General features: G+C 47.7%; 1 protein-coding gene across 1 annotated transcript in view; it reads right to left on the reverse strand.

Annotated features, from left to right (window-relative positions):
* The window catches only part of dvl3b (dishevelled segment polarity protein 3b), a 114,902-nt gene that overhangs the window by 18,121 nt on the left and 69,251 nt on the right, over positions 1 to 27,530 (reverse strand). Inside the window, exons 5-8 of the mRNA XM_080186065.1 lie at positions 11,274 to 11,409; positions 5,307 to 5,400; positions 4,230 to 4,299; positions 365 to 504 (exon numbers count right to left, since the gene is read on the reverse strand). Of these exons, the coding sequence (XP_080042191.1) occupies positions 365 to 504; positions 4,230 to 4,299; positions 5,307 to 5,400; positions 11,274 to 11,409 (440 nt within the window). The remainder of the gene's footprint in view (positions 1 to 364; positions 505 to 4,229; positions 4,300 to 5,306; positions 5,401 to 11,273; positions 11,410 to 27,530) is intronic.

The raw sequence follows: 27,530 nt of genomic DNA on the forward strand, positions 1-27,530 counted from the left end.
CTGAATCTTGGTCAATCTATTCTTCCCCCTCCTTCGCTGTAACAATTCCCAGTCTAAATCTTTGATCAAGGATATTAAATTGCTCTATTTCCCAGACTGAGTCATGCAGAGTGTCTTAAATCATTTCGATCTTATATAAATCTCTCTCAATATAAGGAGACCACACACATCTTGTTTATCTTGGGATTGGATGAACAAGCATTTGGTAAGCAATAATTCTGATATTGTTGTTGTATCAAAGGTTCTTACTCAGAAACCCAAGAACGCTGTTTGCTTTGGGTGTTCTCTGCTGACCGCAGTCCTCCTCCACTTGGTCATTCTCTGGAGGAGGGGGTTGATTTGTGCTGTGAATCAGCGCACTCACCTGTAACAGCATGTCCCCGGGCTCAATTCTGCCGTCCGCTGCCACTGCTCCTCCCTTCATGATGGAGCCGATGTAGATCCCTCCATCGCCCCTCTCGTTACTCTGCCCCACGATGCTAATTCCCAGGAAGTTGTATTTCTCTAAAGGGAAACATGTGAATGTCAAAGTATTACACAGGGCTCACAACACAGAAACAGACCACTCAGCCCGACAGGCCGATGTTGGTGTTTATGCCCCACACCAGCCTCCCTCACCCTATCACCATTTCCTGCTATTCCTTACTCCCTGGTGTGTTTATCCAGCTTCGAACTTAAATGCTTCACTGTCTCAACCATTCACTGTGGTAACAATTTTTAAATTGAAGTGATTGAAATTAGAATTGATTTATTATTGTCACATAGAATCACGGAACGCTGTATTGCAAAAGTAGGCCATTCGGCCCATCGAGTCTGCAACCGACCACAATCCCACCCAGGCCCATAACTGCATGCATTTACGCTAGCTATTACCCCTGACACTAAGCAGCAACTTAGCACGATCAATCAACCTAACACATATATTGTTGGACTGCGAGAGGACACCAGAGCACCCGGAGGAAACCCACACAGACACGGGGAGAACATGCAAACTCTGCACAGACAGTGACCCAAGCCAGGAATCAAACCTGGGTCCCCGGCGCCATGAGGCTGCAGTGCTAACCACTGCGCCTGCCCATTATGTAGGGATACGATGAAAAGCATTGTTTCTTGTGCGTTACACTGACAAAACAGATCATTCATAGAGTACACAGGGGAGAAGGAAAGGATCGAGTGCAGAGAATACTGTTGCAGATGGGGTGGAGAGAAAGATCGCTTAATGTGTGGTAGGACCATTCAACAGTCTGATGGAAGAAGCTGTTTTAAATCCACAAGTTCCACATTCTCACCATTCTCTGAGCAAAGAAGTTTCTCCTACATTAATTTCCCGCTGGGTTTATTTATGACCATCTTCTATTTATGCCCCTCCTACACCCACTTCGTTCGGGTCTTGTAACATGTGGAAAACATTTCTCTACATTTCCCTTATCAACTATATTAATCATTTTACAGACCTGTATCTGGTCTCCCCTTGGACTTCCCTTTTTCAGAAGAACAAGACCAACTGTTTAATCATTCCTGAGAGAAAAGATCTCGCACTTTGAATTCCACCTCTGCCCATGCCTCTGTGTCTGTGTGTGTCCAACTCTGATTCCGACAAGTTAAATGTAACTGCTCTGTTTCTCAGTTCCAGAAACTAATCCCGGTGATTTGCCTGTGTGATGACACTGTGCTATGAATATATTTTATGGTTCTATAGCCTGCTTTGAGAAGCAGTGCTTTGAAATAAGCAGTTAGTTTGTCTCGCAGGAATGCAGCAGATGCTGAGGAAGCAGGATAATTATTCATTTTAGCTATATATTTATTTGGCAAAGGCTTCGTGGAGTAGTATTTTTAATTAAAGAAGGATGTGAGTTTTTGATTAGCTTGATTGACAGGGCTAGACTCATGTGATGCTAGCAATGGGAGGAGCTGGACTCTTAGGGAAAACGGTTCCATTTTCATTTGAAAATAGAGTTGCTGCTGCCTGGAGCTGGTAGACAGAGGAAGCTCTCCCTCAGTGTCCAAAAGTTTTCTCAAAGCTCCAAGACAGTAAATCCAAATTAAAACAAGTATGCCTGTGTTTTGCTAATTAATATTAAAGAGGGGTTTAAGTCTAGAAGGGAAATATTGCTTGATCGGAATTGCTAGTGATAAGTTAGAGCTTAAGAATTGTATCTTGTCATGTTAGAATATTGTTCCATTGTTAAAAGTTAAGCTAATTCATTTGTTATAGCTAAACTGTGTTGTTAAATTAAGTTTGTTTTGATAAAAGCTCCGTAATTTGTCAGTAGAATCAAGCCTGGAATGAAACACCTTATCCTCACACTAATGTCAAAATAGAAAGATTGTTGGGGTCTGGTCTGGCTTTATAATATACCTTAGGGTTTCTGATCTGATATCTGAACACTTGTTTTATGTTAAGCCCTCATTAAGCTTTGTCACTAATTTTAGTGATCTGTGAATCTGTACACCAGATCACCCCACCCCCCCCATTTCTCCACCCCACTTTTACATTAATTTTCCAAGCAGTGCACAGCCTCCTTATTCCTCTGACCAAAATGTACCACCTCATACTTATTGATATTGATGTCCCTTTGCCAGTTACATGTCCATTCTGTAAGTTGATTGATATCTTCCGTTAGGTTGCTGCAGCTTTTCTGTGTATGAACCACATTCCTTAATTCAGGACTATCGGGCAATTACTGAACTTATACTTCCCAGTTCCAGAGTCGGAATTCTTTCTGTAAATGCTGAGCAATAACGGTCCCAGCACTGATCCCCGTGGAACTTCACTCACTGCCTTTTACCAGTCAGAGTAATCATTCATAATCCTAACTCTCCCTTTTTTCAGTTTTGTAGCCAGCTTGCTATCCATTCTGCTGTTTGTCCCCTAACTCCAAATGTTCGGACCTCAGCCACGAACCTACTCATAGAATAGAAACCCCATGGTGCAGAAAGAGGCTATTCGGCCCATCGAGCCTGCGCTGACAATAATCCCATCCAGGTCCCATCCCCATAATCCCATGTATTTACTCCTGACACTGCGGGGAAATTCATCATTGCACAGCTTTGTTGTGTGGGAGGAAACTGGAGCACCCAGAGGAAACCCATGCAAACATGGGGAGAACGTGCAGACTCCAGACAAACAGACATCCAAGGCTGGAATTGAACCCAGGTCCCCGGTGCTGTGAGGCAGCAGTAGTAACCACTGTGCCACCCACTAAAATCCAAATACATTTCGTCTTTTTGCATGAACCTTTAGCCCTTTAACAAATTTGCGACGTTGATCAAAAATGATATTCCCTTTTCTGATCTACGCTGATTCTCTTTATTATATTTCAGGTTTATAAATTTTTTTTAAATGTATCTGTGAGCAATGATTGATTATCTTTCCTATGTTAAGCTCATTGATCTATAGATCCCAGGATCTGTTCTGATCTCCCCCTCAATGGTCATTGATCTATAGATCCCAAGATCTGTTCTGATCTCCCTCTCCAACACACAGGAATCACAAATGGTTTTCCAACAGCCTGATAGCATTATTCCTTTTTATGAATTTTTATATCTGTATTTTACGTGGTTAGCACTGCTGCCTCAGCGCCAGGGTCCCAGATTCAATTCTAATCCTGGCGGACTGTCTGTGTGGACTCTGCTTTTTCTCTCCGTGTCTGCTGTTTCCTCCGGGTGCTCCGGTTTCCTCCCACGACCCAAAAGATGTGCAAGTTAGAGGGATTGACCATGCTAAATTGCCCCAAGATGTGTAGGTTAGGAGGATTAACGGGGCAAAAGCTTGGAGTCACAGGGATAGGGCGGAGTGGGTTGACCTTGGGAAGATTCTCTTTCAGAGAGTTGGGCTGAATGGCCTCCACCTGCAGTGTAGGGATGCTAGGAATGTCTCTGCTATTTCTTCCTTAATATGATGCAGACGCAATCCATCTGGAACAGAAGTTGGATCATTTTCAATCTGATTAATGTATTAACCTCACTTTCTACCTTAAATACTTTTATCTTTCTTAACATTCCTTCTTCTAATGTCATGCTCACCATGTTAGTCTCCCTGGTAATTACAAAATGAATTATTAATACTGGAATGTGAGGCATGGGCGAGAGAGGAAGAAATAAACTTTGAAGCAACAGATCGCTAGGTTTATGGTGATTGCCAACAGACCCCTGGGAAGATCACCCCTACCCACTCGTCAATTCTCCCAACCTCTCCTCTCCTCCCAGGTAGAGAGGCGTGGACTTACCCATGTTTAAAGTGACGGTGATAATGTTGAGGGACATAGTGGAGTCTGTGATGCTGCTGAATGAGGAAGACTGAAAGAGAACAGAAACAGGTCTGGGTAAATCCATCAGCTTTCCAGCAACATCGTCACGGGGAGGGGAGTCGCACGGACCCTCCCGAGGATCTCTGTCCGACCCACGGGAACCGTCGCAGAGTCCAAATTAGATAAACTGGATGTTTATTTCCACACGTGGACAGAGCATGCAAAAACTCACAGCATTTCCCTTGTGTGTGTTTCTTCACTGCCCCTTGTCCCAAAGAGACTCCCGTCAGCAAAACATTTAGCCGGTGTCAGGCAGCCTGAGTGTCACTGTATTGTGCGTCTTTCCCCAGTCAATATCAGCAGGAAATTCAACCTAACCTACAGCACCACCCAATCCCACACTCCACCCAAAATCCCCAGTAAAGGCTTTCTGACAGGAATCAACAGAATCAAGCAAGTGTAGAGGGAGCTTTACTCTGTATCTAACCCTGTGCTGTTCCTGTCCTGAGAGTGTTTGATGGGGGACAGTGTAGAGGGAGCTTTACTCTGTATCTAACCCCATGCTGTACCTGTCCTGGGAGTGTTTGATGGGGAACAGTGTAGAGGGAGTTTTACTCTGTATCTAACCCCGTGCTGTACCTGTCCTGGGAGTGTTTGATGGGGAACAGTGTAGAGGGAGCTTTACTCTGTATCTAACCCCGTGCTGTACCTGTCCTGGGAGTGTTTGATGGGGGACAGTGTAGAGGGAGCTTTACTCTGTATCTAACCCCGTGCTGTACCTGTCCTGGGAGTGTTTGATGGGGGACAGTGTAGAGGGAGCTTTACTCTGTATCTAACCCCGTGCTGTTCCTGTCCTGGGAGTGTTTGAAGGGGGACAGTGTAGAGGGAGTTTATTTCATATCCAAGACGGACACGGTCGATAACGACACTGGGTGACTGACAGGTAAGTCTTCTGGTGACACAAATTAATGCCTTTTGCCTTCTTGTGTATGAAACAAGTGGATTGAGACAGCCGCATTGAAGAGGCTGCAAGTCAGAGACAAAGAATGCACCCACCCTCTCGATACGCGGGATCCGGGGTTTCCGCCGCCGGCGTTTGTGTCGTCTCATGAGTTTGGATGAGTTGCTCTGTTCCGTGGAGCTGCTGAACCTGTGACAGGAGCGAATCGCAGAAAGAAAGTCAGAGGCTCTACGTTCAAATGCTACTTATCATCTTTGCGATCGCTTGTTTCCCAAGGTGCTGATTCTAGCTGGTGTCACAGCTCACTGGGTACAGGGAGGGAAATCTTCAATTGCCTCCTTGGTGGTCAAAACAGGGCAGATAGCGGCCCAGTCACCTAGCCATTCTTAACCAGTGTTCAACCCAATATATCTGACCTCATACTGAGAGATATTAGTTGGGAGGTTATTACAAAACAGCTTTTATTCACATGGCATATTTATATTCTGCAATCAAACACACGGAAGTACTTCACAAGTCTGCAATCAAACACGCTCTTCAGGACTATAGAAATAAGATAGCAAAATGGAGCTGAGACAGTGATGGACAACCTGCAGCCTGGGGCCACATGTGGTCCAATTTTGTTCTAAGTGTGGGTCATGAGACATTTTGTTGACTGTTGCCCAGGCACAGGGTTGCCACATTCTGCTGATTTCCATTTACGAAGTTCTTTTCCCTACCCGTCTGACTGAAGTGACTCGTACATGAAGCAAGGCGAATGAAGTGAGGTACGTGCTGATTGCTCACAACATTGACTGTGAGAGCTGTGCACGGCCTCTGTGTCCAAGGTGTAAATATCTCTCTTATTTTTACCATTTGAAGTTAATAGTTCTATTAATATTAAAATGGTGAAGCATTTTCCATAACTTGTTATGAAATATTTGGCATTTATTAAATGTATTTAATCTTATTCATGGGATCATGGTGAGTGAACAAGCCTGATTTCAATCCTGCGACCCACTGAGATGATAGAAACCCACTGGTCCAGGTCTCCTATCACTGAATTAAGAGATGGATCAGCCATGATCTCTCCAAATGGTGTAATATGCTCAAGGGGCTGAATGGCCTCATGTGGCTGCGCTCATATTCTACATCTGGAGAGGCAGGAGTCACTGGACAATGATGTGGAGCAGGAACCCCTGCCCCAGTCTGAGAGCTGAGTTTACTCACAGTGTTCCTCCTGCTGGCTCAGATTAAACCTGGGGTTTTCTGATGGGCTGCACACGTGACTGACTGAAGCAATTGCTTCCAGCTGTGACAACACTCATTTACAGCACTGCTCCAAGGAACACACAATGCACTTATATAGAACAGAATCGTACAGTGCGGAAAGAGGCCATTTGGCCCATCAAGCTGCACCGACCACAATCCCACCCAGGCCCTATCCCTGAAATCCCATGTACTGACCCTGTTAATCCTCCTGACACTAATGGACAATTTAACGCACACCTTTGGACTGGGGGAGGAAATCGGAGTACCCGGGGGAAACCCACGCAGACACAGGGAGAATGTGCCAACTCCACACAGACAGTGACCTGAGCTGGGAATTGAACCCAGGTGCTGTGAGGCAGCAGTGCTAACCACTGTGTTACCATGCATTTATATAGCACCTATCATGACCTCACAAAGTCTCAAAGTGCTTTCTAGCCACTGCTGCCCTTCATAACTTCCCAAAGCGATTAACAGCCAAAGAATCAATTTGTTTTGAAGTGTTATAATATGGGAATCTTGTCAACTAATTCCCCCATTGAACAGCACGGTTACGACAAGACAACATGTCAGTTAGTGAGTAAACGTGAGCCCAGGAGAACTCCCTCATTCTTCTTCGAAACATTGACGTGGGATCTTTCCCGTCCAGCTGAGAGGGCGGGCAAGGATCGGTTAAACATCACAACCAAGTAATGGCACCTCTGACAGTGCAGCAGTCCCTCACCACGGCACTGAAAATGTCAGCGTAGGTTTTGTGTTGACGGCTCTGGAATGGGATTTAAACACTGTAACTCCATGCACGGGTTGCCGTCTTAACCGAGATGTCAGCTCGCCCAGTACGGAATGGCAACCAAACCCACAGCTAAGTGTGGAAAGGAGACCTTACTGCACACTGATTGTTACAGTGACTCCTGTTAACAGGCAATTTAGGGACTGATTATCTGTGCTCATACACAAAGGATGGGCAAATTGGTGAGGTACTGGTTTGTCTCCCGATAGCATGAGGAGGAAAGAATTACCAAAACTTATAACATGACAATCTGAACATTTTAATTCCTTCTGGGAGGTGCTGTAAATCATGTCCACCGCCAGAGGGCAGGAGACATCACAGAAATGATCAGAAGTGCTGAATAAATTTACACAATGTTAAAATTAGAACCTTCGAACATTACAGCACAGAAATGGGCCTTTTGGCCCATCTTGGCTGTGCTGAACCATTTTTCTGCCTAGTCCCACTGACCTGCACCTGGACCATATCCCTCCACACCCCTCTCATCCACGTAACCGTCCAAGTTTTTCTTAAATGTTAAAAGTGAGCCCCCATTTACCACTTCAACTGGCTCAAAAATTCAATGAATTTTTCTCCAATGTTCCCCCTCCCTGCGACTTACAACCTGCATTGATATAGCATCTTTAATGTAGAAAGGTGTACCTAGATGCTGCGTGGGAACATAAACAAACGAGCTGATGCGAAGGGCGCTGGTGGGTGTTTTAAGGGGAGTCTCAAAGGAAGAGGGAGAGGTTTTGGGGGAATGAATCCTGGGGTTTAGGCAACTGATTGCACAGCCAGCAATGATGGAGCCATTAAAATCAGGGGTGCTGGAGGGGTGAGAATTAGATGAGCGCAGATATCCTGGAGGGTTGTGGGGCTGGAGGAGATTGCAAAGATGGGGAGGGGGTGATGCCACAGCAGGATCTGAAGACCAGGATGGGAATTTTAAAACCGGGAGCTGTTGTAGGTCCACGAGCACAGGGGGGTGACAGTGGAATGGGCGTGAGTGAAAACACAGGGGAAAAGCAGAGTCCGAGGATAGGAAGTGGGGGAGCAGCGGGAACATGTTGGAATAACGGAGTGCGGCGGAAACAAAGGCATGGGTGAGGGTTCCAGCAGCCGATGAGCTGGGGTAGGGGTGGAGTTGGGTGGACTGTGTCGAGGTGAAACTAGGCTGTCTTAGCGATGTGCAGGTAGGCGGTCAAAAGGTTATCTTGGGGTGAAGTGTGGCAGTGAGGTTCAGTGTCAGACACAGGGGTGGGGACTCGAGTTTGTGTTATGGAGGTTGGGACTTCAACAAAAGTGGCTCAATGGCATCACTGCTAAGTCCGAAACGCATGGCTGCCAGACTTGGCATGTTACAGTTAATAATAAAACCAACTGGAGGCAAAAAATGACGTAACCATGAAGCTTTCCCAATATATATTTTTTGTCTCCTTCTAGATGGGAAAGAACCATTTTCAGAGAGATAGAGACAATGGCACTGCTTTGTTATTTGGTACCCATCTCTTGGGAAGATTTCTCCCATAACCGGACCATCTCCACCATTGATACAGTCAATTCACTTCACAGCCCCTGCTGCGTTCTCCAGTGTGATAGTCATGCCTCAGTAACACTGTTACTCAGGGTGGCCGTGCCCCTATCTAACGTGTCACACCTTCCCTGACTTTGCTGAATGTTAAATCTTATCAGCGATTCGCCCATCCACCTTTCACATCCCCGCAGTGCTGGGATTTTACCCTGCTCGCTCTGAGCACACTGTCCCCTCCCACACTGCCTGGCACCATCTGCAAACTGACTGAGTGAGGTTTCCGATCTCCGACAGCACTGTTCCTTTAATATCCGGTTATCCATAAACCACACAGAGCATACAGCACAGAAACAGGCCATTCGGCCCACCTGGTCTACGCTAGTGTTTAGGCTCCTCTCGCCCTATTTCAACACCAACACTGTCTCCCTCTGCTCATTTCTGCCCTGTGTGTTTATCTAATTCCAGTTTAAACACATCAGTATCAATCCCAACAACCGCTTCTTGTGAAAGGCAGATTTTTCAATCTAATCTGTAGGAGTATCTCCACTGATTGGATCTATAGCCAATGAGGTACTTCTGAATTGTTGTCACGGAAACTTGGCAGTGAATGTGTGCACAGCAAGCTCCCACAACATCAGCGTGATAAGGATGAGATATCTGTTTTATCGATGGTGGTTGAGAGATAAATAAAGATTTGGACTCTGGGCAAAACTCCCATTCTTCAAAACTCCATCTCAGAATCTTTTAGAAATCATAGAATCCTACAGTGCAGAAGGAGGCCATTCGGCCCATCGAGTATGCACCGCCAACAATCCCATCCAGGCCCTATCCCTGTAACCCCACACATTATCCTGCTTATCCCTCTAATCTATACGTCCCGGGACACTAAGGGACAATTTATCATGGCCAATGCACCTAACCCGCAGATCTTTAGACTGTGGGAGGAAACTGGAGCACCCAGAGGAAACCCGTGCAGACATGGAAAGAATGTGCAAACTGCGGACAGACAGTGACCCAAACCGGGTCCCTGGTGCTGTGAGGCAGCAGTGCTAACCACTGTGCCGCCCCATACTCCATCTGAGCAGTCAGACAGGGCGTAATGTCTCATCCTAGAGATGTTCCACTGTCACAGCAGCTCTCCTTCAGCACTGAGCTGGAACGGCTGCCCAGACTTCACTGCTCAAGTCTCCGGAGTGGGGTTAGAACCCACGACCTCCTGATTCAAGGGAAGAGCGTGCTATCCACTGAGCCGTGGCTGAGAGTGATGGTTTCCCATTGCATAGCCACGCTATTAACACTGCTGTCCTTCAGCAATCCAACCTTGGCCACCACCGCTCCATCCTGTCCCCATGGGTAATGTGTACAATCATGGGGGCACCTTAATTACACCGTGCGTCCAACATGCAGGCTTCAGTGGCCTGTAATTTGCTCCACATGAACGTCTGGAAGGCTGAAAGCACAACCATGCATCTGACCTCATCCGAAACCCTGCTGTCTGTGTCCTCACTCACACCAACTCCTGTCCATGCACCGCTCTCCCTCCTCACTGCCCTACACCAGCTCCCGGTCTGACACTGCCTCACTATTAAAATTCTCCACTATGTTCAGGTCTCTCTGAGGCCTCACACCCTCCTCTAGCTCTGGAATCTTCCCCAACACTAAAACGTTCCCAGATCTTTTTCCTCGTGCAGGTTTGTTTCTTTGGGAATTCCGAGTTGTTTTCGCTTCACCATTGGTGACGGTGTCTTCAGCTGGCTGGACCCCAAGTTCTGTAGTTCCCTCCCTAAACCTCTCCACCTCATTCATTCTCCGCCTCCTTCAAGGAACTTCTCAAAACCCACTTACTCAGCCAAAGCTGTGGTCAGCTGTACCTCACGAGGCCTGGCGTTAGGTTTTGCTTTGGGGCAGCACAGTGCCTCACAGTGCCAGGGACCCGCGTTCAATTCCTCAGATCACTGTCTGTGTGGAGTCTGCACTTTCTCCATGCGTGGGTTTCCTCCGATTTCTGCACACACTCCAAAAACATGCGGGTTAGGTGGATTGGCTAAATTGCCCCTTAGTATTAGGGGTATTAGCAGAGTAATTGTGTAGGGTTACAGGGATATAGCCTGGGTGGGATTGTGGTTGGTACAGACTTGATGGGCCAAATGGCCTCCTTCTGTACTGCGGAGATCTTATAATTACATCCTGTGAAGCAACATGGGACATCTCATAACATTAAAGGTGCTATATAAATGCATATCATTGCCACCTCTGGCTCCCTCCATCAACTCCCATACTCTGCCTATTAACTCCAGCTCTCTCGACAAACTCCGGTCTCAACCTGACCCAGTTACTGAAAGATACACCAGTGAATTCTACCCATGTTGGTTAATGACCCCACCCTCCACGTCACTCAGCCACTCTGCCTCATAGGGATCCACCCTGCCCTTTGGCCCCACTTACGTTGCCCCGTGTCAACCCCGCGTTGGCCACCGTCTCAGCAGCCGATTGGCCGGAAACGTCTCCTACCTACTGGTGGAATCATCCTCGTCCGAGTCGAAGAAGCTGGTGGTCTCCAGCTCGCTGCTCATCAGGGTGGACGAGCTCTCGTAGCCGCCAGTCTCGTGCCGCCTCTCCAGCTTCGTGTGGCCGTTAACTCGGGGGACTGTGGGCAAAAGTACAAAGGTCAGAGGTTAGAGCTCACGGTGGGGAGGGAGAAAAGACCCCAGCATTAAATAATCCGCTGTATTCCGGGGCACTCAGATATAACCAAGAGATACCTAGAGCGTCCCCGGACTGACAAGGTCAACTCTGTCTCTGTCAGCCAAACAATACAACAGCTAATCACTCAGAAAGCTAGGGTAGATGCTGAGAGGCTGGTCCCTCTTATAGAAGAGTCTGGGACCACAGGGGGACAATCTCACAATAAGGGGGTCACCCACTGAAGACAGAGACAAGGAAGAATTTCTTTTCTCAGAGGGGAGTGAATCTGTGAAATTCTTTTCCCATGAGGGCTGCAGAGCCTGAGTCATTAACTATGTTCAAGGCTGAGATAGAGAGATTTTTCATCAGAAAGGGAATCAAGGGTTATGGGATGAGGTGGGAAAGTGGAGTTGAGGATTATCACATCAAATCAGTCATGATCTCATTGCAGGGTGGAGTAGACTCGATGGGCCGAATGGTCTACCTCTGTTCCTAAGCATAGAAGGAGGATGTGGGTCTTGGGTTGAGATTCTTTACACATTCTGGCCTATATTTGACTCCAGGCTCTCAGCACTGTGGTTAACTCCTAATGGTTCTCTGACAGAGCGTGGCAAGTCGCTCAGTTACGGGAAATTAGTGATGGGCAGTTTAACGCTGACCTGTCAGCCTGGCCTCTGGTGGGAAAGTTACTGGAGTCAGTCATTAAGGAGACGGAGCATCTGGAAAAGCAAAGCCCAATTCACAACGTTAGCACGGCTTTGTGAAGAGCAAGTTCTGTTTGACAAACCTGTTAGAGTTCTTTGAGGATGTAACCCGCAAGGTAGATAATGGGGATCCTGTAGATGTGATCTATTTGGACTGCCAGAAGGCATTTGATAAGGTGCCACACAAGAGGCTGATCTAGAAGGTTAGATCCCAAGAGATTGGGGATAGAGTAGTGGCTTGGATTGAGGATTAGCTGACTGATAGAAAGCAGAAGGTTGGGATAAAGGGGCCCTTCCCCAATTGGCAACCTGTAACCAGTGGGGTCCCACAGGGTTCAGTTCTCGGATCACAACTATTTACAATCTATCTCAATGATCTACAACAAGGGACAGGGTGTAACATAGTGAAATTTGCCGACGACATGAAAATAGGTGGGGAAGCAGGCTGTGATAAGGAGATAAACGTTTACAAATGGATATTGACAGGCTCGGGGAATGGGCCAGAATCTGGCAGATGGAGTTTAATGTGGATAAATGTGAGGTTATCCATTTTGGCCTGAAAAATAAAAGGGCAAATTACTATTTAAATGGGAAGCAGATTCAAAAGGCGATTGTGCAGAGGGATCCGGGTGCCCTTGTGCATGAGTCTGATGAAGTGGGAATGCAGGTGCAGCATGTTATAAGGAAGGCAAATGGAATCTTGGCATTTATTGCAAAGAGTCTGTAGTACAAAAGTAGAGAAGTGTTGTCACAATTATATAGTGAGACCACACTTGGGGTATTGTGTACAGTTTTGGTCTCCTTCTTAGAGGAAGGATGTGGTGGCACTGGAGGTGGTTCAGGAGAGATTCACGAGATTGACTCCAGGTTTAAAGGGGGCTACTGCATAAGGAGCAGTTGAGCAGCTTGGGCTTGTCGCCACTGAAGTGCAGGAGAATGAGGGAGGAATTTGATTGAGGTATATAAAATACTCAACGGGATTGATAAAGTAAATGTTGATCAAGTGTTCCCCCTTTAAGAACAGTCTAGGACAAGAAGTCATAGCTATAGAGTAAGAGGGGGAGGTTCGAGGCAGAGATAAGAAGAAGCTACTTCTCACAGAGGGTTGTGAATCCTTGGAACTCACTGCCCCAGAGCACAGTGGATGCAGAATCAATCCATGGATTCAAGAAATATTTGTTCAAAAGCAGGAGAAAGGACAATGGGGAAAAGGCAGGGGAGTGGAGTTCAGATGAGATGGAGATCAGCCATGATCATATGGAATGACGGAGTGGGCTTTAAGAGATGAATTGCTGACTCTCGCTCCTAATTCCTATGATTGAGTAACAATGAGATGCCGCTGCTGTTTGTGGGAGCTTGCTGTGCTCAAACTGGCCAGCTACTTCAGTGGCTGGAATTCAAGTGTTCCACATGGGCTGGAAAGAGCCTTTAGAAATCCTGAGGTTGTTAAAGGTGCTACAGAAATGCAGGTTTGCCCGTTTTATCCTTTATTCAGTTTGTCTGAGTTGGTACACTCTCGCTCCAGACCTGTGTACAGAGTGCAGGCTGACAGCACAATGTAATAGTGAGGGAGGGAGAGACAGATCATTTCCAACTGACATGAGGAGAAATTTCTTCACTCATAGAGTCGTGAGTCTATCGAATTCTCTACCCCAGAGGGGTGTCGATGTTCCACTGTTGAATACATTTCAGGCAGTGGGGGACACAGTTTTATATATCTGGGGGGTTTGGTAAATGGAACTGAAGCCCAAAATTAGCCATGGTCATGCTGAATAATGGAACAGGCTCGATGGGCTGAGTGGCCTACTCTTGCTCCTATTTGTTGTATCAGTGTGGACTGAATGGCCTGTGTCTCCGTTATAAAATTCTCTAAAGATAAATTACCCTTTTCACATCCTTAATACTTTATCCCTCCCAGTGTTTTTCCCACAATATATTCTTTTGGAAAGTGAGAAGATATTTTAGATTGGGCTAGCACACAACAGCATTGTTTCAGAGAACCCCGTTCAACCTTAATGAGATTATTTCCAATTTAAAACATCTGTCGTTGCTTCTTATCTCCTTTGACGATGAAGCGAATCCAAATCTCTCACAGAGTTCTCCATCAGCATTCCTCCTGGTTTCAGGAACCATCAAGGTCTCTGTCATCTCCACAATCCCTCCCCGCACTTCTGAAACAAAGTAACCCAGTGGTTTGGGCTGAGGGTTGTCGGGGGGGGGTGGACGGGATTCGGTGGGGGCGGGGGGGATGTGGTGGACGGGGGTGAGTCAGCACAGTGGGGCTACTGCAGGAGGAGTCGTTATCTGCATCACTGACTGACGGTTAATCTACTGGAAACCCGTTAACAAGGGATTGAACATACGGTGAAAGTGTGAGCGTGCAAGCCCGCACGTCTGAATACAAAGAACAAAGAATAGTACACCACAGGAACAGGCCTTTCAGACCTCCTAGCCTGCGCCGATCATGATGCCTGCCGAAACTAAACCATATGCACTCACAGAGACCATATCCTTCCATTCCTATCCTATTCATGTATTCATCTAGATGCTGCCATCGTACCTGCTCTCACCACCTCCCTTGGGCAGCGCATTCCAGACGTTCACCTTTCCCTGTGTGAAAAACATGTCTCACACATCTCCTCTAAACTTTTCCCCATGCACCTTAAACCTATGTTCCTGAGTACTCGACTTTTCTACCCTAGCAAACAGCATCTGACTATCCACTCTGTTCATGCCGCTCATAGTCTTGGTCACCAGGTCATTCCAGAGAGAACAAACTGAGTTTATCCAACCTCTCCTCAAAGCTAATACCCTCCAGACCAGGAAACATCCGGGTAAACCTCTTCCCTTCCCTCTACAAAGCATCCACATCCTTCTGAGGTGAGGTGAGTGGTCGCGAGCGAGTGAGATGAGTGGTAGTGAGGTGGGTGATTTTGAGTGAGTGAAGTGAGTGGTACTGAGTGATTGAGGTGAACGGTAGCGAGTGAGTGGTACTGAGTGAGTGAGAGCTCAGTGGTAGAGTGAGTAAGGTGAGTGAGAGGCGAATGGTAGTGAGTGAGGTGAGTGGTAGTGAGTGAGTTGAGTGGTAGTGAGTGAGAGGCGAGTGGTAGTGAGTGAGAGGCGAGTGGTGGTAAGGTCGGTGGTAGTGTGAGAGGCACAAGTGGTAGTGAGTGAGAGGCGAGTGAGTGAGCTCAGTTTGTGTGCGTAGGGTATGAAGAACTGTGAAAAGAAATTCCTGATTTTACCGTAAACGGCTTGGCTCTCATTTTAAGATTCTGTCTCTGTGTTATTGACTCCTTCCAACTGAGGAAATAGTTTCTCTCCTCTTACCCTGTGAACGGCCTTAACCATGCCCAACACCTCGATCAGCTCCCCCTCCTCAAGCTCTCCTGTACTCAGTGCGTACAAAGCAAGCCGATGTAACCTGTCTTCAGCAGTTAACCCCCCTACCAGAGTCTGGAATACAAAGGGGTTCAAGAAAGGAAGAATCCAGATTGCAGCAGGGAACACAACTAACCATGAGCCACACAAAGCAACTCAGCCCCACACTGTGAACAAGAGGTGTCCGAATCACCTTCAGAACGCTGGAACTAAGGCTTTTCTCTCCGTACGAGCCCCATCCAAATTCAACTTGGGTCGTCCTCTCCTGGTGAGAAGAGGACCTCAACACAGACCGGGCCTGAACCAGCAATCTGTCTTCGAGGTGGCGCAGAGTACCAGGAGATTAACGAAGAATGTAATCTGCTGTGTAGGGAGCTTGACATCAAAGGACTCCCTGATTCAAACCACACACACACACACACACACACACACACACACACACACTCTCTCTCTCTCTCTCTCTCTCACACATAGGGCATCCAGCAAGCTGAATTCCAGAAAAGCCTGGGCCTGGATTAATATCAGTTCTCCCCATCACATGCTGACAAGATCGGGGCAGGATTCACTCGTAAACTACATGGTCACATGAAACAGAACAGCCCACATCAGCCGCTCCGTGCTGTCCCAGTCTCACTGGCTGACTGTCTACCAGAATAAACATCCTTAGTGACCCCAGACATCACAGGATTTCTGAGCTGTTTCCTAGCAACCACCGAGGCTCAGGGCCCAGTTTACGGCCTTCCAAATTCTTCTTGGAACACAGCTCGAGAGAAAAAGCCACCACCCAAAGTGACTAAATTTTCCAATGAGGTGCTGCTATCTTGATCTGACATTTTACCTTTGATAAGGCGCCACATCGAAAGTTTTTGCGGAAAATAGAAGTTCATGGTGCAAGGGGTAACATTTTGGTACAGTCAGAAGGCAGGAATCAGAGTAGGCATAAATCGATCACTTTCTGGTTAACAAGATGTAACAAATGGTGTTCCTCAGAAATCAGTGCAGAGACCTCAACTGTTTACAATGTGGGTGGTGACTTAAGGGACAATTGCTAAATTTGCTGGTGACACAGGGATAGATAGGAAAGTAAATCGTGAAGGTGACCTAAGAAAGGGATATAAAGAGGTGAAGTGAGTGGGCAAAAATCTGGCAAATGGGAGTATAATGTGGGTAAATATGAAATTGTCCATTTTGGCAGGAAGAAGGAAAAAAACATACATTATCTAAATGGCGAGAGATTGCAGAATTCTAAGTTATAGAGGGATCTGGGTGTTCAAGCACACGAATCACAAAATGTCAGTATACAGGTACAGCAAGTAATTAAGGCCAATAGAATGTAATCATTTATTGTGAGAGTAATGAACCCAAAAGTAAGGAAGTTATTACTTCAGTTGTACAGGACATTGGTGAGGCCACATCCAGAACACCATATACAGTACTGGTCTCCTCATTTAAGGGAGGATGTAAATGCGTTGGAAGCAGTTCGGAGAAGGTTTAATAGACTAATAGCTGGAGCAGAGACGGAGGTTATCCTTTCAGTCCTCGGGCAGAGTTTGTGTCCCACTCCCGAAACGTCACCCATAAACTGAGCTGACATGCTCAAGCGCAGGGCAGTTTTTTTCCAGAGTCCAGGCCTATATTTATCATTCAACCAATATCTGGTCATTATCACATGGTTTTTTTTTATGGGAGCTTGCTTTGCACACAATGCCTGTCACATTTCCAATCTTAAAACAGCAACTAGATTTCAAAAGTACGTGACTGGCTGAAGAGCAGTCTGGGATATCTGGCACAGTGGTTAGCATTGCTGTCTCACAGCGCAAGGGAGCTTGGGTTCGATTCCCGGCTTGGGTCACTGTCAGTGTGGAGTCTGCACATTCTCCCCGTGTCTGCGTGGGTTTCCTCCGGGTGCTCTGGTTTTCTCCCAGTCTGAAAGATGTACCGGTTAGGTGCATTGGCCGTGCTAAATTCTCCCTCAGTGTAACCCAAACAGGTGCCACAATGTGGAGACTAGGGGATTTTCACAGTAACTTCATTAATGTAAGCCTCCTTGTGACTAATAAATAAACTTTAAACTTTAGGTCATGGAAGGTCATTAGAATGTAGCTCTTTCTACTTCCTGGTTCAGAATCAAAATCCTCCATAAATCCAGGTTTCCGAGTGTACTCCAGATACGGCACTGCACTTTGTTCCCATACAATGATGGAATGAGTTCCACTTAAAATCGGTGCAGTGTGGAAGTCGAGTGAGGTATTTGGTTTCAGTAAGTGTGAGCTCCTTAAATCAGCAGCTCAGCCTCACACACACATATCATCGACCAGCGGTACCATCAGCTGCACAACTCGAGGAGGAGATGACAGAACAGCTCATCAATCTTTCAGCCTCTCCTTCATTTGGTCAGAACGAGCACACACAGCCCCCATTATTGCTGCTTCAGGACACCTTGAAACAGCCACAAATTTCATCAGTCTTTCCTAATCCTGTCAGACAAAGGTTTTCTCGCGCGGTTTCAACCGAAACCACGATTTACCCTCCCGAGATTGCCGGTACCCCTCACCCTGGTTCTGTATCTACTCCCAAACCCCCACGCCCGGGCTCCGTGCCCAGGCCCAGGACACGGGCTCTGTACAGTCAGCTGCAAGTCCAGTCACCAAATGAAACCACACAGCATTGCCAATTGGTCATTTCCTGATTAGGGTTGTGATGTCGCTGGCAGAAACTGCTCCCGGTTACAAACCAGCATTACAAAGTCCCCACAGGTACGAGGTGCGCTGTCGACAATTCTACCACTCACTCGGGTCAAGCTGTGAGGCAGGAGGGTGGAGGCTGGCCTGCCAGGTGGATGAATGAAGGACGAGCACCTGAAAATGGAATGCTTCTCACGATCTTATCCCAAAGCACTTTAAAATCTAACTGAGCACATTGTGAAGTGTAGCCACTGCTTATAATGTCAGAAAAGCAAACAGTGCACAGCAAGATCCCATAAACCGTAGTGAGACGATGAGCAGATGACCTGGTTAAGGGACGAATATTGGTGGCTGGAGCATTCCCTTGCCCCTCTTCAAAGCAGTGATCTGGGATCTTTCACACCTGCCCAACAGGCAGACGTGGACCTAGCTTAGAGTCTCATTGGATAGATGGCACCTTCGACAGTGCCATGCTCCCCTTGTACTTCACTGGGAGAAACCAGTGCAGATGGAGGCCATTCAGCCCACTGTGTGTGCACCAATCCTCTGAAAGGGCATCTGACCCTGGACCACATTGCCTCCCCCATTCCCAGCGCAAACCTCGACACCTCGTGCATTTACAATGGCCAATCCACCTGACTTGCAAATCTTTGGCATGTAGCAGGAAACCGGAGCACCTGGAGGAAACCCACGCAGGCACGGAGAGAACATGCAAACCAGAGGCTGGAATTGAACCAGGATCTGTGGCGTTGTGAGGCAGCAGTGCTAGCCACTGGATGCAGTCTTCTAGTTGGGGCTTTACCAGAGCTTTATAAAGATTCAGCGTAACTGCTTTTTGCACTCAGTGCCTCTATTCACGAAGCCCAAAGACACTGGGGGCGGTGCGGTCTGGAGACCGGAGGGAGAGTTGCTCCACATTCCTGGGGTGTTCATTCCAAAGACAATGTAACTGCGCACTCTGCTCCATTCTGCTGATGCACACAATTGCCCCTGAGCGGGACACTGAGAGAGGTGTTGAATGGCACTGCACTCTACATAAATTGTAAAAATGTGCTACAGAAGAAATTAGGACGAACGGCCAAAATACTGATCCAGGGGTAGGTTTTAAGGGCTGTCGTAAGGGAGGGCGGCATGGTGACACGGTGGTTAGCACGCTGTCTCACAGCTCCAGGGAGCCAGGTTCGATTCCCGCCTTGGGTCACTGTCTGTGTGGAGTTTGCGCATTCTGCCCATCTCCGTGTGGGTTTCCTCCGGGTGCTCCGGTTCCCTCCCACAGTCCAAACATGTGCAGGGTAGGTTGATTGGCCATGCTAAATGAACCCTTAGTGTCCCGAGATGTGTAGGTTAGAGGATTAGCAGAGTAAATGCGTGGAGTTGCGGGGATAGAACCTGGAGTGGGATTGTTGTTGGTGCAGACTTGATAGGCCGAATGGCCTCCTTCTATACTGTAAGGATTCTATGATTCTAAGGGAGAAGGGACCAACAAGTTTCAGAAGGTATTCCAGAGTTTGGCATCCAGGCAGCTGTGCGTACAGCCATTAATGGGGGAGCCAAGAAAGAAATTGGGGATGTGCATGAGATTCATGGATCTCAGAACTCTCGGAGGGAGTGGAGGAGATTACAGAGCGAGGGAGGAATGAAACAGTGGTGAGATTTGAAAACAAGGATAAGAATTTTAAGACTGGGGAGCTGTCTGCCTCAGAATTGTTGTAGTTCAGCAAGCAGGGGCTGACAGGTAAATGAGACACACTTAATCTCCAGAGTAATTAGAACCACTGCAGATTAAAGATTAACGGAGTCCACACCACTCTGAGGCAGTAACCTATCAGCACCTGCTTGTTGTAACTCTTTACTGCTGAATTTTTGGGGCCCTTCCTTCCCACCAACTCTGGCAACGCTTTGTTCCCAAGGTCAGGTGTCTCATTAGAAAGTGGTTTGGTATTTTCAAAATCCAATATCTGCGGCACTGGCTTCAGAAGCCCCTGAAAGACATGACTGAACGTTGAATAAAGAGACAGCACCCCCTCCGCAGATCTGATCAAAGGCCGCAGCGGACACACACTGCACAGCACATCAAAGGAAAGGAACCCTGAGAAAGTCCACTGTTTTGTTCAATGTTATCAAAGTGAATTTACACACACGATCGGAAAGGACTCCTTCACCCTTCCACCTGGATCTCTCTGTTCTGCCACACGACTATTCCGAGCAACTTAGGGTGCAACATTATACGCCTCTGCTGGGGGATTTGACATCTGGGGTGGTGGTACATAATTTCCCAGAGCAATTCCCGCCACACTCCCACGCGTCCCAGACCAGCCCACAACTTTATTGGATGGAGGTGAGGCAAGACATAGGATTGCTCATACCCCAATTGCACTGAAACCCCGGTGTTATACAGAGACAGGCCCATCTCCACCAGTACTGTACCCCAGTGTTATACAGTGACAGACCCGTCCCCACCAGTACTGTACCCCAGTGTTATACAGTGACAGACCCGTCCCCACCAGTACTGTACCCCAGTGTTATACAGTGACAGACCCATCCCCACCAGTACTGTACCCCAGTGTTATACAGTGACAGACCCGTCCCCACCAGTACTGTACCCCAGTGTTATACAGTGACAGACCCGTCCCCACCAGTACTGTACCCCACTGTTATACAGTGACAGACCCGTCCCCACCAGTACTGTACCCCACTGTTATACAGTGACAGACCCCTCCCCACCAGTACAGTACCCCAGTGTTATACAGTGACAGACCCATCCCCACCAGTACTGTAACCCAGTGTTATACAGTGACAGACCCATCCCCACCAGTACTGTACCCCAGTGTTATACAGTGACAGACCCCTCCCCACCAGTACTGTACCCCAGTGTTATACAGTGACAGACCCCTCCCCACCAGTACTGTACCCCAGTGTTATACAGTGACAGACCCGTCCCCACCAGTACTGTACCCCAGTGTTATACAGTGACAGACCCCTCCCCACCAGTACTGTACCACAGTGTTATACAGTGACAGACCCCTCCCCACCAGTACTGTACCCCAGTGTTATACAGTGACAGACCCGTCCCCACCAGTACTGTACCCCAGTGTTATACAGTGACAGACCCGTCCCCACCAGTACTGTACCCCAGTGTTATACAGTGACAGACCCGTCCCCACCAGTACTGTATCCCAGTGTTATACAGTGACAGGCCCATCCCCACCAGTACTGTACCCCAGTGTTATACAGTGACAGGCCCATCCCCACCAGTACTGTACCCCAGTGTTATACAGTGACAGACCCATCCCCACCAGTACTGTACCCCAGTGTTATACAGTGACAGACCCGTCCCCACCAGTACTGTACCCCAGTGTTATACAGCGACAGACCCATCCCCACCAGTACTGTACCCCACTGTTATACAGCGACAGACCCATCCCCACCAGTACTGTACCCCAGTGTTATACAGTGACAGGCCCATCCCCACCAGTACTGTACCCCACTGTTATACAGTGACAGACCCGTCCCCACCAGTACTGTACCCCAGTGTTATACAGTGACAGACCCGTCCCCACCAGTACTGTACCCCAGTGTTATACAGTGACAGACCCGTCCCCACCAGTACTGTACCCCACTGTTATACAGTGACAGACCCGTCCCCACCAGTACTGTACCCCAGTGTTATACAGTGACAGACCCGTCCCCACCAGTACTGTACCCCAGTGTTATACAGTGACAGACCCGTCCCCACCAGTACTGTACCCCACTGTTATACAGTGACAGACCCGTCCCCACCAGTACTGTACCCCACTGTTATACAGTGACAGGCCCGTCCCCACCAGTACTGTACCCCAGTGTTATACAGTGACAGACCCGTCCCCACCAGTACTGTACCCCAGTGTTATACAGTGACAGACCCATCCCCACCTGTACTGTACCCCAGTGTTATACAGTGAAAGACCCGTCCCCACCAGTACTGTACCCCAGTGTTATACAGTGACAGACCCGTCCCCACCAGTACTGTACCCCAGTGTTATACAGTGACAGACCCGTCCCCACCAGTACTGTACCCCAGTGTTATACAGTGACAGACCCATCCCCACCAGTACTGTACCCCAGTGTTGTACAGTGACAGACCCGTCCCCACCAGTACTGTACCCCAGTGTTATACAGAGATAGACCCGTCCCCACCAGTACTGTACCCCAGTGTTATACAGTGACAGACCCGTCCCCACCAGTACTGTACCCCACTGTTATACAGTGACAGGCCCATTCCCACCAGTACTGTACCCCAGTGTTATACAGTGACAGACCTGTCCCCACCAGTACTGTACCCCAGTGTTATACAGTGACAGACCCGTCCCCACCAGTACTGTACCCCAGTGTTATACAGTGACAGACCCGTCCCCACCAGTACTGTACCCCAGTGTTATACACTGACAGACCCGTCCCCACCAGTACTGTACCCCAGTGTTATACAGTGACAGGCCCGTCCCCACCAGTACTGTACCCCAGTGTTACACAGTGACAGGCCCATCCCCACCAGTACTGTACCCTAATGTTATACAGCGACAGGCCCATTCCCACCAGTACTGTACCCCAGTGTTATACAGTGACAGACCTGTCCCCACCAGTACTGTACCCCAGTGTTATACAGTGACAGACCTGTCCCCACCAGTACTGTACCCAGTGTTATACAGTGACAGACCTATCCCCATCAGTACTGTCCCCCAGTGTTATACAGTGACAGACCCATCCCCACCAGTACTGTACCCCAGAATTATACAGTGATAAATCTGTAACTAACAGTGCAACTTGATTCTGTTTGCTCTTTCCCGATACAGTCTGTTATTAGAAGGAAATAATGTACTCCTGAATTGCTGGCTATACGCATGGTTGAAGTGGAAACAATATAAATATTTGACTGGACAGAGATGATAACCAGACAACTGTACAGCGGAGTGAAATGTTAATTGTTGGTGAACCTACACATCTGTAGTGGGATCTGTGAAGCAGGTCACTGATGTTAGGAATCTAATGGGGAGTGTAGGAGAAACAGGGATAATCTGTGGAAAGGACATCTGAAAGACAGCAGGAATCTGTGTTTAATTGTCTCTCTCTCTCTCTCTGAGGCTCATAGCTACTCATAAGGACTGGGACTGACTTACAGTAACGGACACGGGGTTGTGACTCAGGGAAACAGCGGACTGGGTGTAGCGACAGTAGCTTACAGCAGCCCAGTGAGACTCTCCTCTGACTGGGCGAGGTGGAGGATGGCACGGATCTTCTGCCCCGGAAACATAGGAACACCATCCTTGGTATCTCTCTCTCTCTTGTTTCACATTTAACCTCCAACTAGGCTTCAGTGAGGCTTTGTGTGGGAACGATTCTCCAGGCTAAAAGTTAAGATTGTCCTTTAGGAAAGAGTTGAGTGGATGACCAGGGTCAGAGCTCGGCCTGGGCTGGAGACTCCCAGTTGGTCAGTAGGCAGGTAGAGATGATGTCTGTCTTGAACTGGAGCTTTGGACGTTCAGTGTAAACTGGCTGTGCGATCACAGTGTAATCCAGCTCAATCACAACTCCGAGCAGCAGAAAGCAACACACATTCAGACAGGCTCACAAAGTTCAGCACCACCTCCTGACACTGGTTTGACCTTCTCTCAGGATTTGCAGCCCTCAGCACAGAAAGTTCACTTTTGCCACAGGGCAGGCGTTCTGAACCAGGGAGCTGATGCCCGACACTGTCCACTGTTGTTCTCCGAGGTGGAATTTCCAATGGAGAGTGGGTCTGGCAAATGGGCTGTGCCACACGGCACCGGGGTACTTCAGTTTCTGATGTAGTTTATGGTACGTTGTTCATTTTAGTGCGATGGCGGGTGAAGTTGAACTTAAAAAGCTGATGAACCAAAGCTGCTAAGTATCACCAACGTCCTCTGTTCTCAGTTTGGATTTCCAGCATCTGCAGTAATATGTTTTGGTTTAGAAGTAAATCCGGGTTTGGACAGTGCAGTGCACTGCCCACTCGCTCCTGCCTCACAGTTTGTTCCAGGTGGCAGGGGTACAATCAATGCCAAATGCTTTCTCACCCCTGAGGGATATCACTGACCATGGGCCCCCTTAAGGAGGAGTTTGCTTTCCCACTGAAGCAGCCCCAGGAGAAAGCACCATCTGACAGGGACAGCAGCTCACTCACTGTGCCTCAGGCTCTGCAGCCACTGAACCAATCACAACTCCCCCTGTGCAGAAAGTGAACCAATCATAGCTTCCCCTCTGCAACCACTGAACCAATCACAGCTCTTCCTGTGCAGCCACTGAACTAATCACAGCTCCTCCTCTGCAGGAACTGGACCAATCACAGCTCCCTCAGTGCACACACTAGACCAATCACAGCTCCTCCTCTACAGGCACTGAACCAATCACAACTCGCCCTGTGCAGAAAGTGAACCAATCACAGCTCCCCCTCTGCAGTCACTGAACCAATCACAGCTTCCTCACATCAATCACAGGCCACCCAATCCCAACCCCATTATATTTCCCCTTTTGGATATTTGCAATTTTGAACACTGCTTCAGATTACAGAATATTTTAATATTTGCTGGCTGAATTTGAGATATTGTAAATGAGGCGTACTAGGCAAACAATTAAACTGCAATATCTCAGAAACCATTAGGGCAGCATGATAGCACAGTGGTTAGCATTGCTGCCTCACAGCTCCAGGGACCTGGGTTCGATTCCCAGCTTAGGTCACTGTCACTGGTGTGGACTCTGCAGATTCTCCCCATGTCTGTGTGAGTGCTCCGGTTACCTCCCAGTCTGAAAGATGTGCTGGTTAAGTGCATATGCTATGCTAAATTCTCCCTCAGTGTAGTGGGACAGGTGTTGGAGTGTGACAACTAGGGGATTTTCACAGTAACTTCATTGCAGTGTTACTGTTAGCCTACTCGTGGCACTAATAAATAAACTTTACACTCAAACATAATTCACTTGGCTGAAGGCAGTGGAGAGGGGTTGGGCCTGATCTGTTAGATACGTTCCACTATCCATGCAACATGTGTGTGGTGTGGAGATGCTGGCATTGGACTGGGGCGGGCACAGTAAGAAGTCTCACAACACCAGGTTAAAGTCCAACAGGTTTATTTGGTAGCAAATAAACCTGTTGGACTTTAACCTGGTGTTGTGAGACTCCTTACACGTGTGTGTCAGACAGTCACTGAGGTTAATAAACTTCTTTAAAAAAACCATTAACTGTGAGAACTCCTGAGTCCACTATTAATGCACGTCAGCCTCCATCACGCTATCCAACATTCTCACTTTCTGCACAATCCTCCAATTTACAGAACAAGGTTTAAAATCCAATGATCGAAAACCAGGCTTTTATAGAATCAAACAGCCCAGAAGGAGGCCATTCGGCTCATCATTCCTGTGCCAGCTCTTTGAAAAACATTCCGATCAGTCTCGCTCTCACGGCTTCCCTAACATTTGATTTGATTTATTGCCACATGTATCAACATGCAGTGAAAAGTATCCTTGCACGCTATACAGACAAAACATATACGTTCATAGAGAAGGAAACGAGAGAGTGCAGAATGTAGTGTTACAGTTCTTGCTACGGTGTGGAAAAAGATCAACTTAATGCGAGGTAAGCCCATTCAAAAGTCTGACAGCAGCAGGGAAGAAGCTGTTCTTGAGTCAGTTGGTACGTGACCTCAGTCTTTTGTATCGTTTTCCTTACGGAAGAAGGTGGAAGAGAGAATGTCCAAGGTGCGTGGGGTCCTTAATTATGCTGGCTGCTTTGCCAAGGCAGCGGGAAATGTAGACAGTCAATGGATGGGAGGCTGGTTTGTGTGATGGATTGGGCTACATTCACGACCTTTTATAGTTCCTTGAAATCTTGGGCAGAGCAGGAGCCATACCAAGCTGTGATGCAACCAGAAAGAATGCTTTCTATGGTGCATCTGTAAAAGTTGGTGACAGTTGTAGCTGACATGCCAAATTTCCTTAGGCTTCTGAGAAAGTAGGGGCGTTGATTTTTGGTAAGAGAGGGGATTAAGGGTTATGGGGAGAGGGCGGGAATGTGGAACTGAGCCACAACAGATCAGCCATGATCTTATTGAATGGCAGGGCAGGCTCGAAGGGCTAGATGGCCTACTCCTGCTCCTATTTCTTATGTTCTTATGATGGGCTTTCTTAACTATCGTGTTGGGATGGCGGGACCAGGACAGGTTGATGGTGATCTGGATACCTAAAAACCTGAAGTTCTCAACCCTTTCTACTTCGTCCTTGTTGATAGACAGAGGCATGTTCTCCTTTATGCTTCCTGAAGTTGATGACAATCTCCTTCGTTTTGTTGACATTGAGGGAGAGATTATTGTTGCCACACCAGTTCACTAGATTCTCCACCTCATTCCTGTATTCTGCCTCATCGTTTGAGATCCAACCCACTACGGTGGTGTCGTCAGCAAACTTGAAAATCGAATTGGAGGTGAATTTGGCTACACCGTCATAGGTGTATTACGAGTATAGTCGGGGCTGAGAACACAGCCTTGTGGGACACCAGTGTTGAGGATGATCGTGGAGGAGGTGTTGTTGCCTATCCTTACTGATAGTGATCTGTGAGTTAGGAAGTTCAGGGTCCAGTTGCAGAGGGAGGAGCTGAGCCCCAGGCCACGGAGTCTGGAATGAGTTTCATGGGAATAATAGTGTTGAAAGGCTGAGCTTGTCGTCAATAAATAGGAACCTGACATAGGTGTCCTTGTTATCCCCATCATCCCAGATGTTCCTTCTCAGGTATTTATCCAGTTCCCCTTTAAAGATAACTGTGTGAACTATGCCCATGTCCCTTTCAGGCAGTGTCTGATTCTAAATCAAACTGGGCGGCACGGTAGCACAGTGGTTAGCACTGCTGCTTCACAGCCCCAGGGTCCTGGGTTCGATTCCTGGCTCAGGTCGCTGTCTGTGTGGAGTTTGCACATTCTCCTCATGTCTCAATGGGTTTCATCCGGGGTACTTCGGTTTCCACAAAGATGTGCGGGGTTAGGTTGATTAGCTATGCTAAGAAATTGCCCCTTAGTGTCCAGGGATGCGTAGGTTAGAGGGATTAGTGGGTATAATATGTAGGGATATGGGGGTAGGCCCTGGGTGGGATTGTGTTTGGTGCAGACTCGATGGGTCGAAGGGCCTCTTTCTGCACTGTACGGTTCTATGATTAAACTGCCCTGTCATCTCAGTGACTATCTGATACATATACATGTTGCATGGATAGTGGAACACATCTAACAGATCAGGCCTAACCCCTCTCCACTGTCCTCAGACAAGTGAATTATATTTGA

Source organism: Carcharhinus amblyrhynchos, chromosome 3, assembly GCF_965287045.1.
Source record: "Carcharhinus amblyrhynchos chromosome 3, sCarAmb.v2.hapA, whole genome shotgun sequence".
Lineage (NCBI taxonomy): Eukaryota > Metazoa > Chordata > Chondrichthyes > Carcharhiniformes > Carcharhinidae > Carcharhinus > Carcharhinus amblyrhynchos.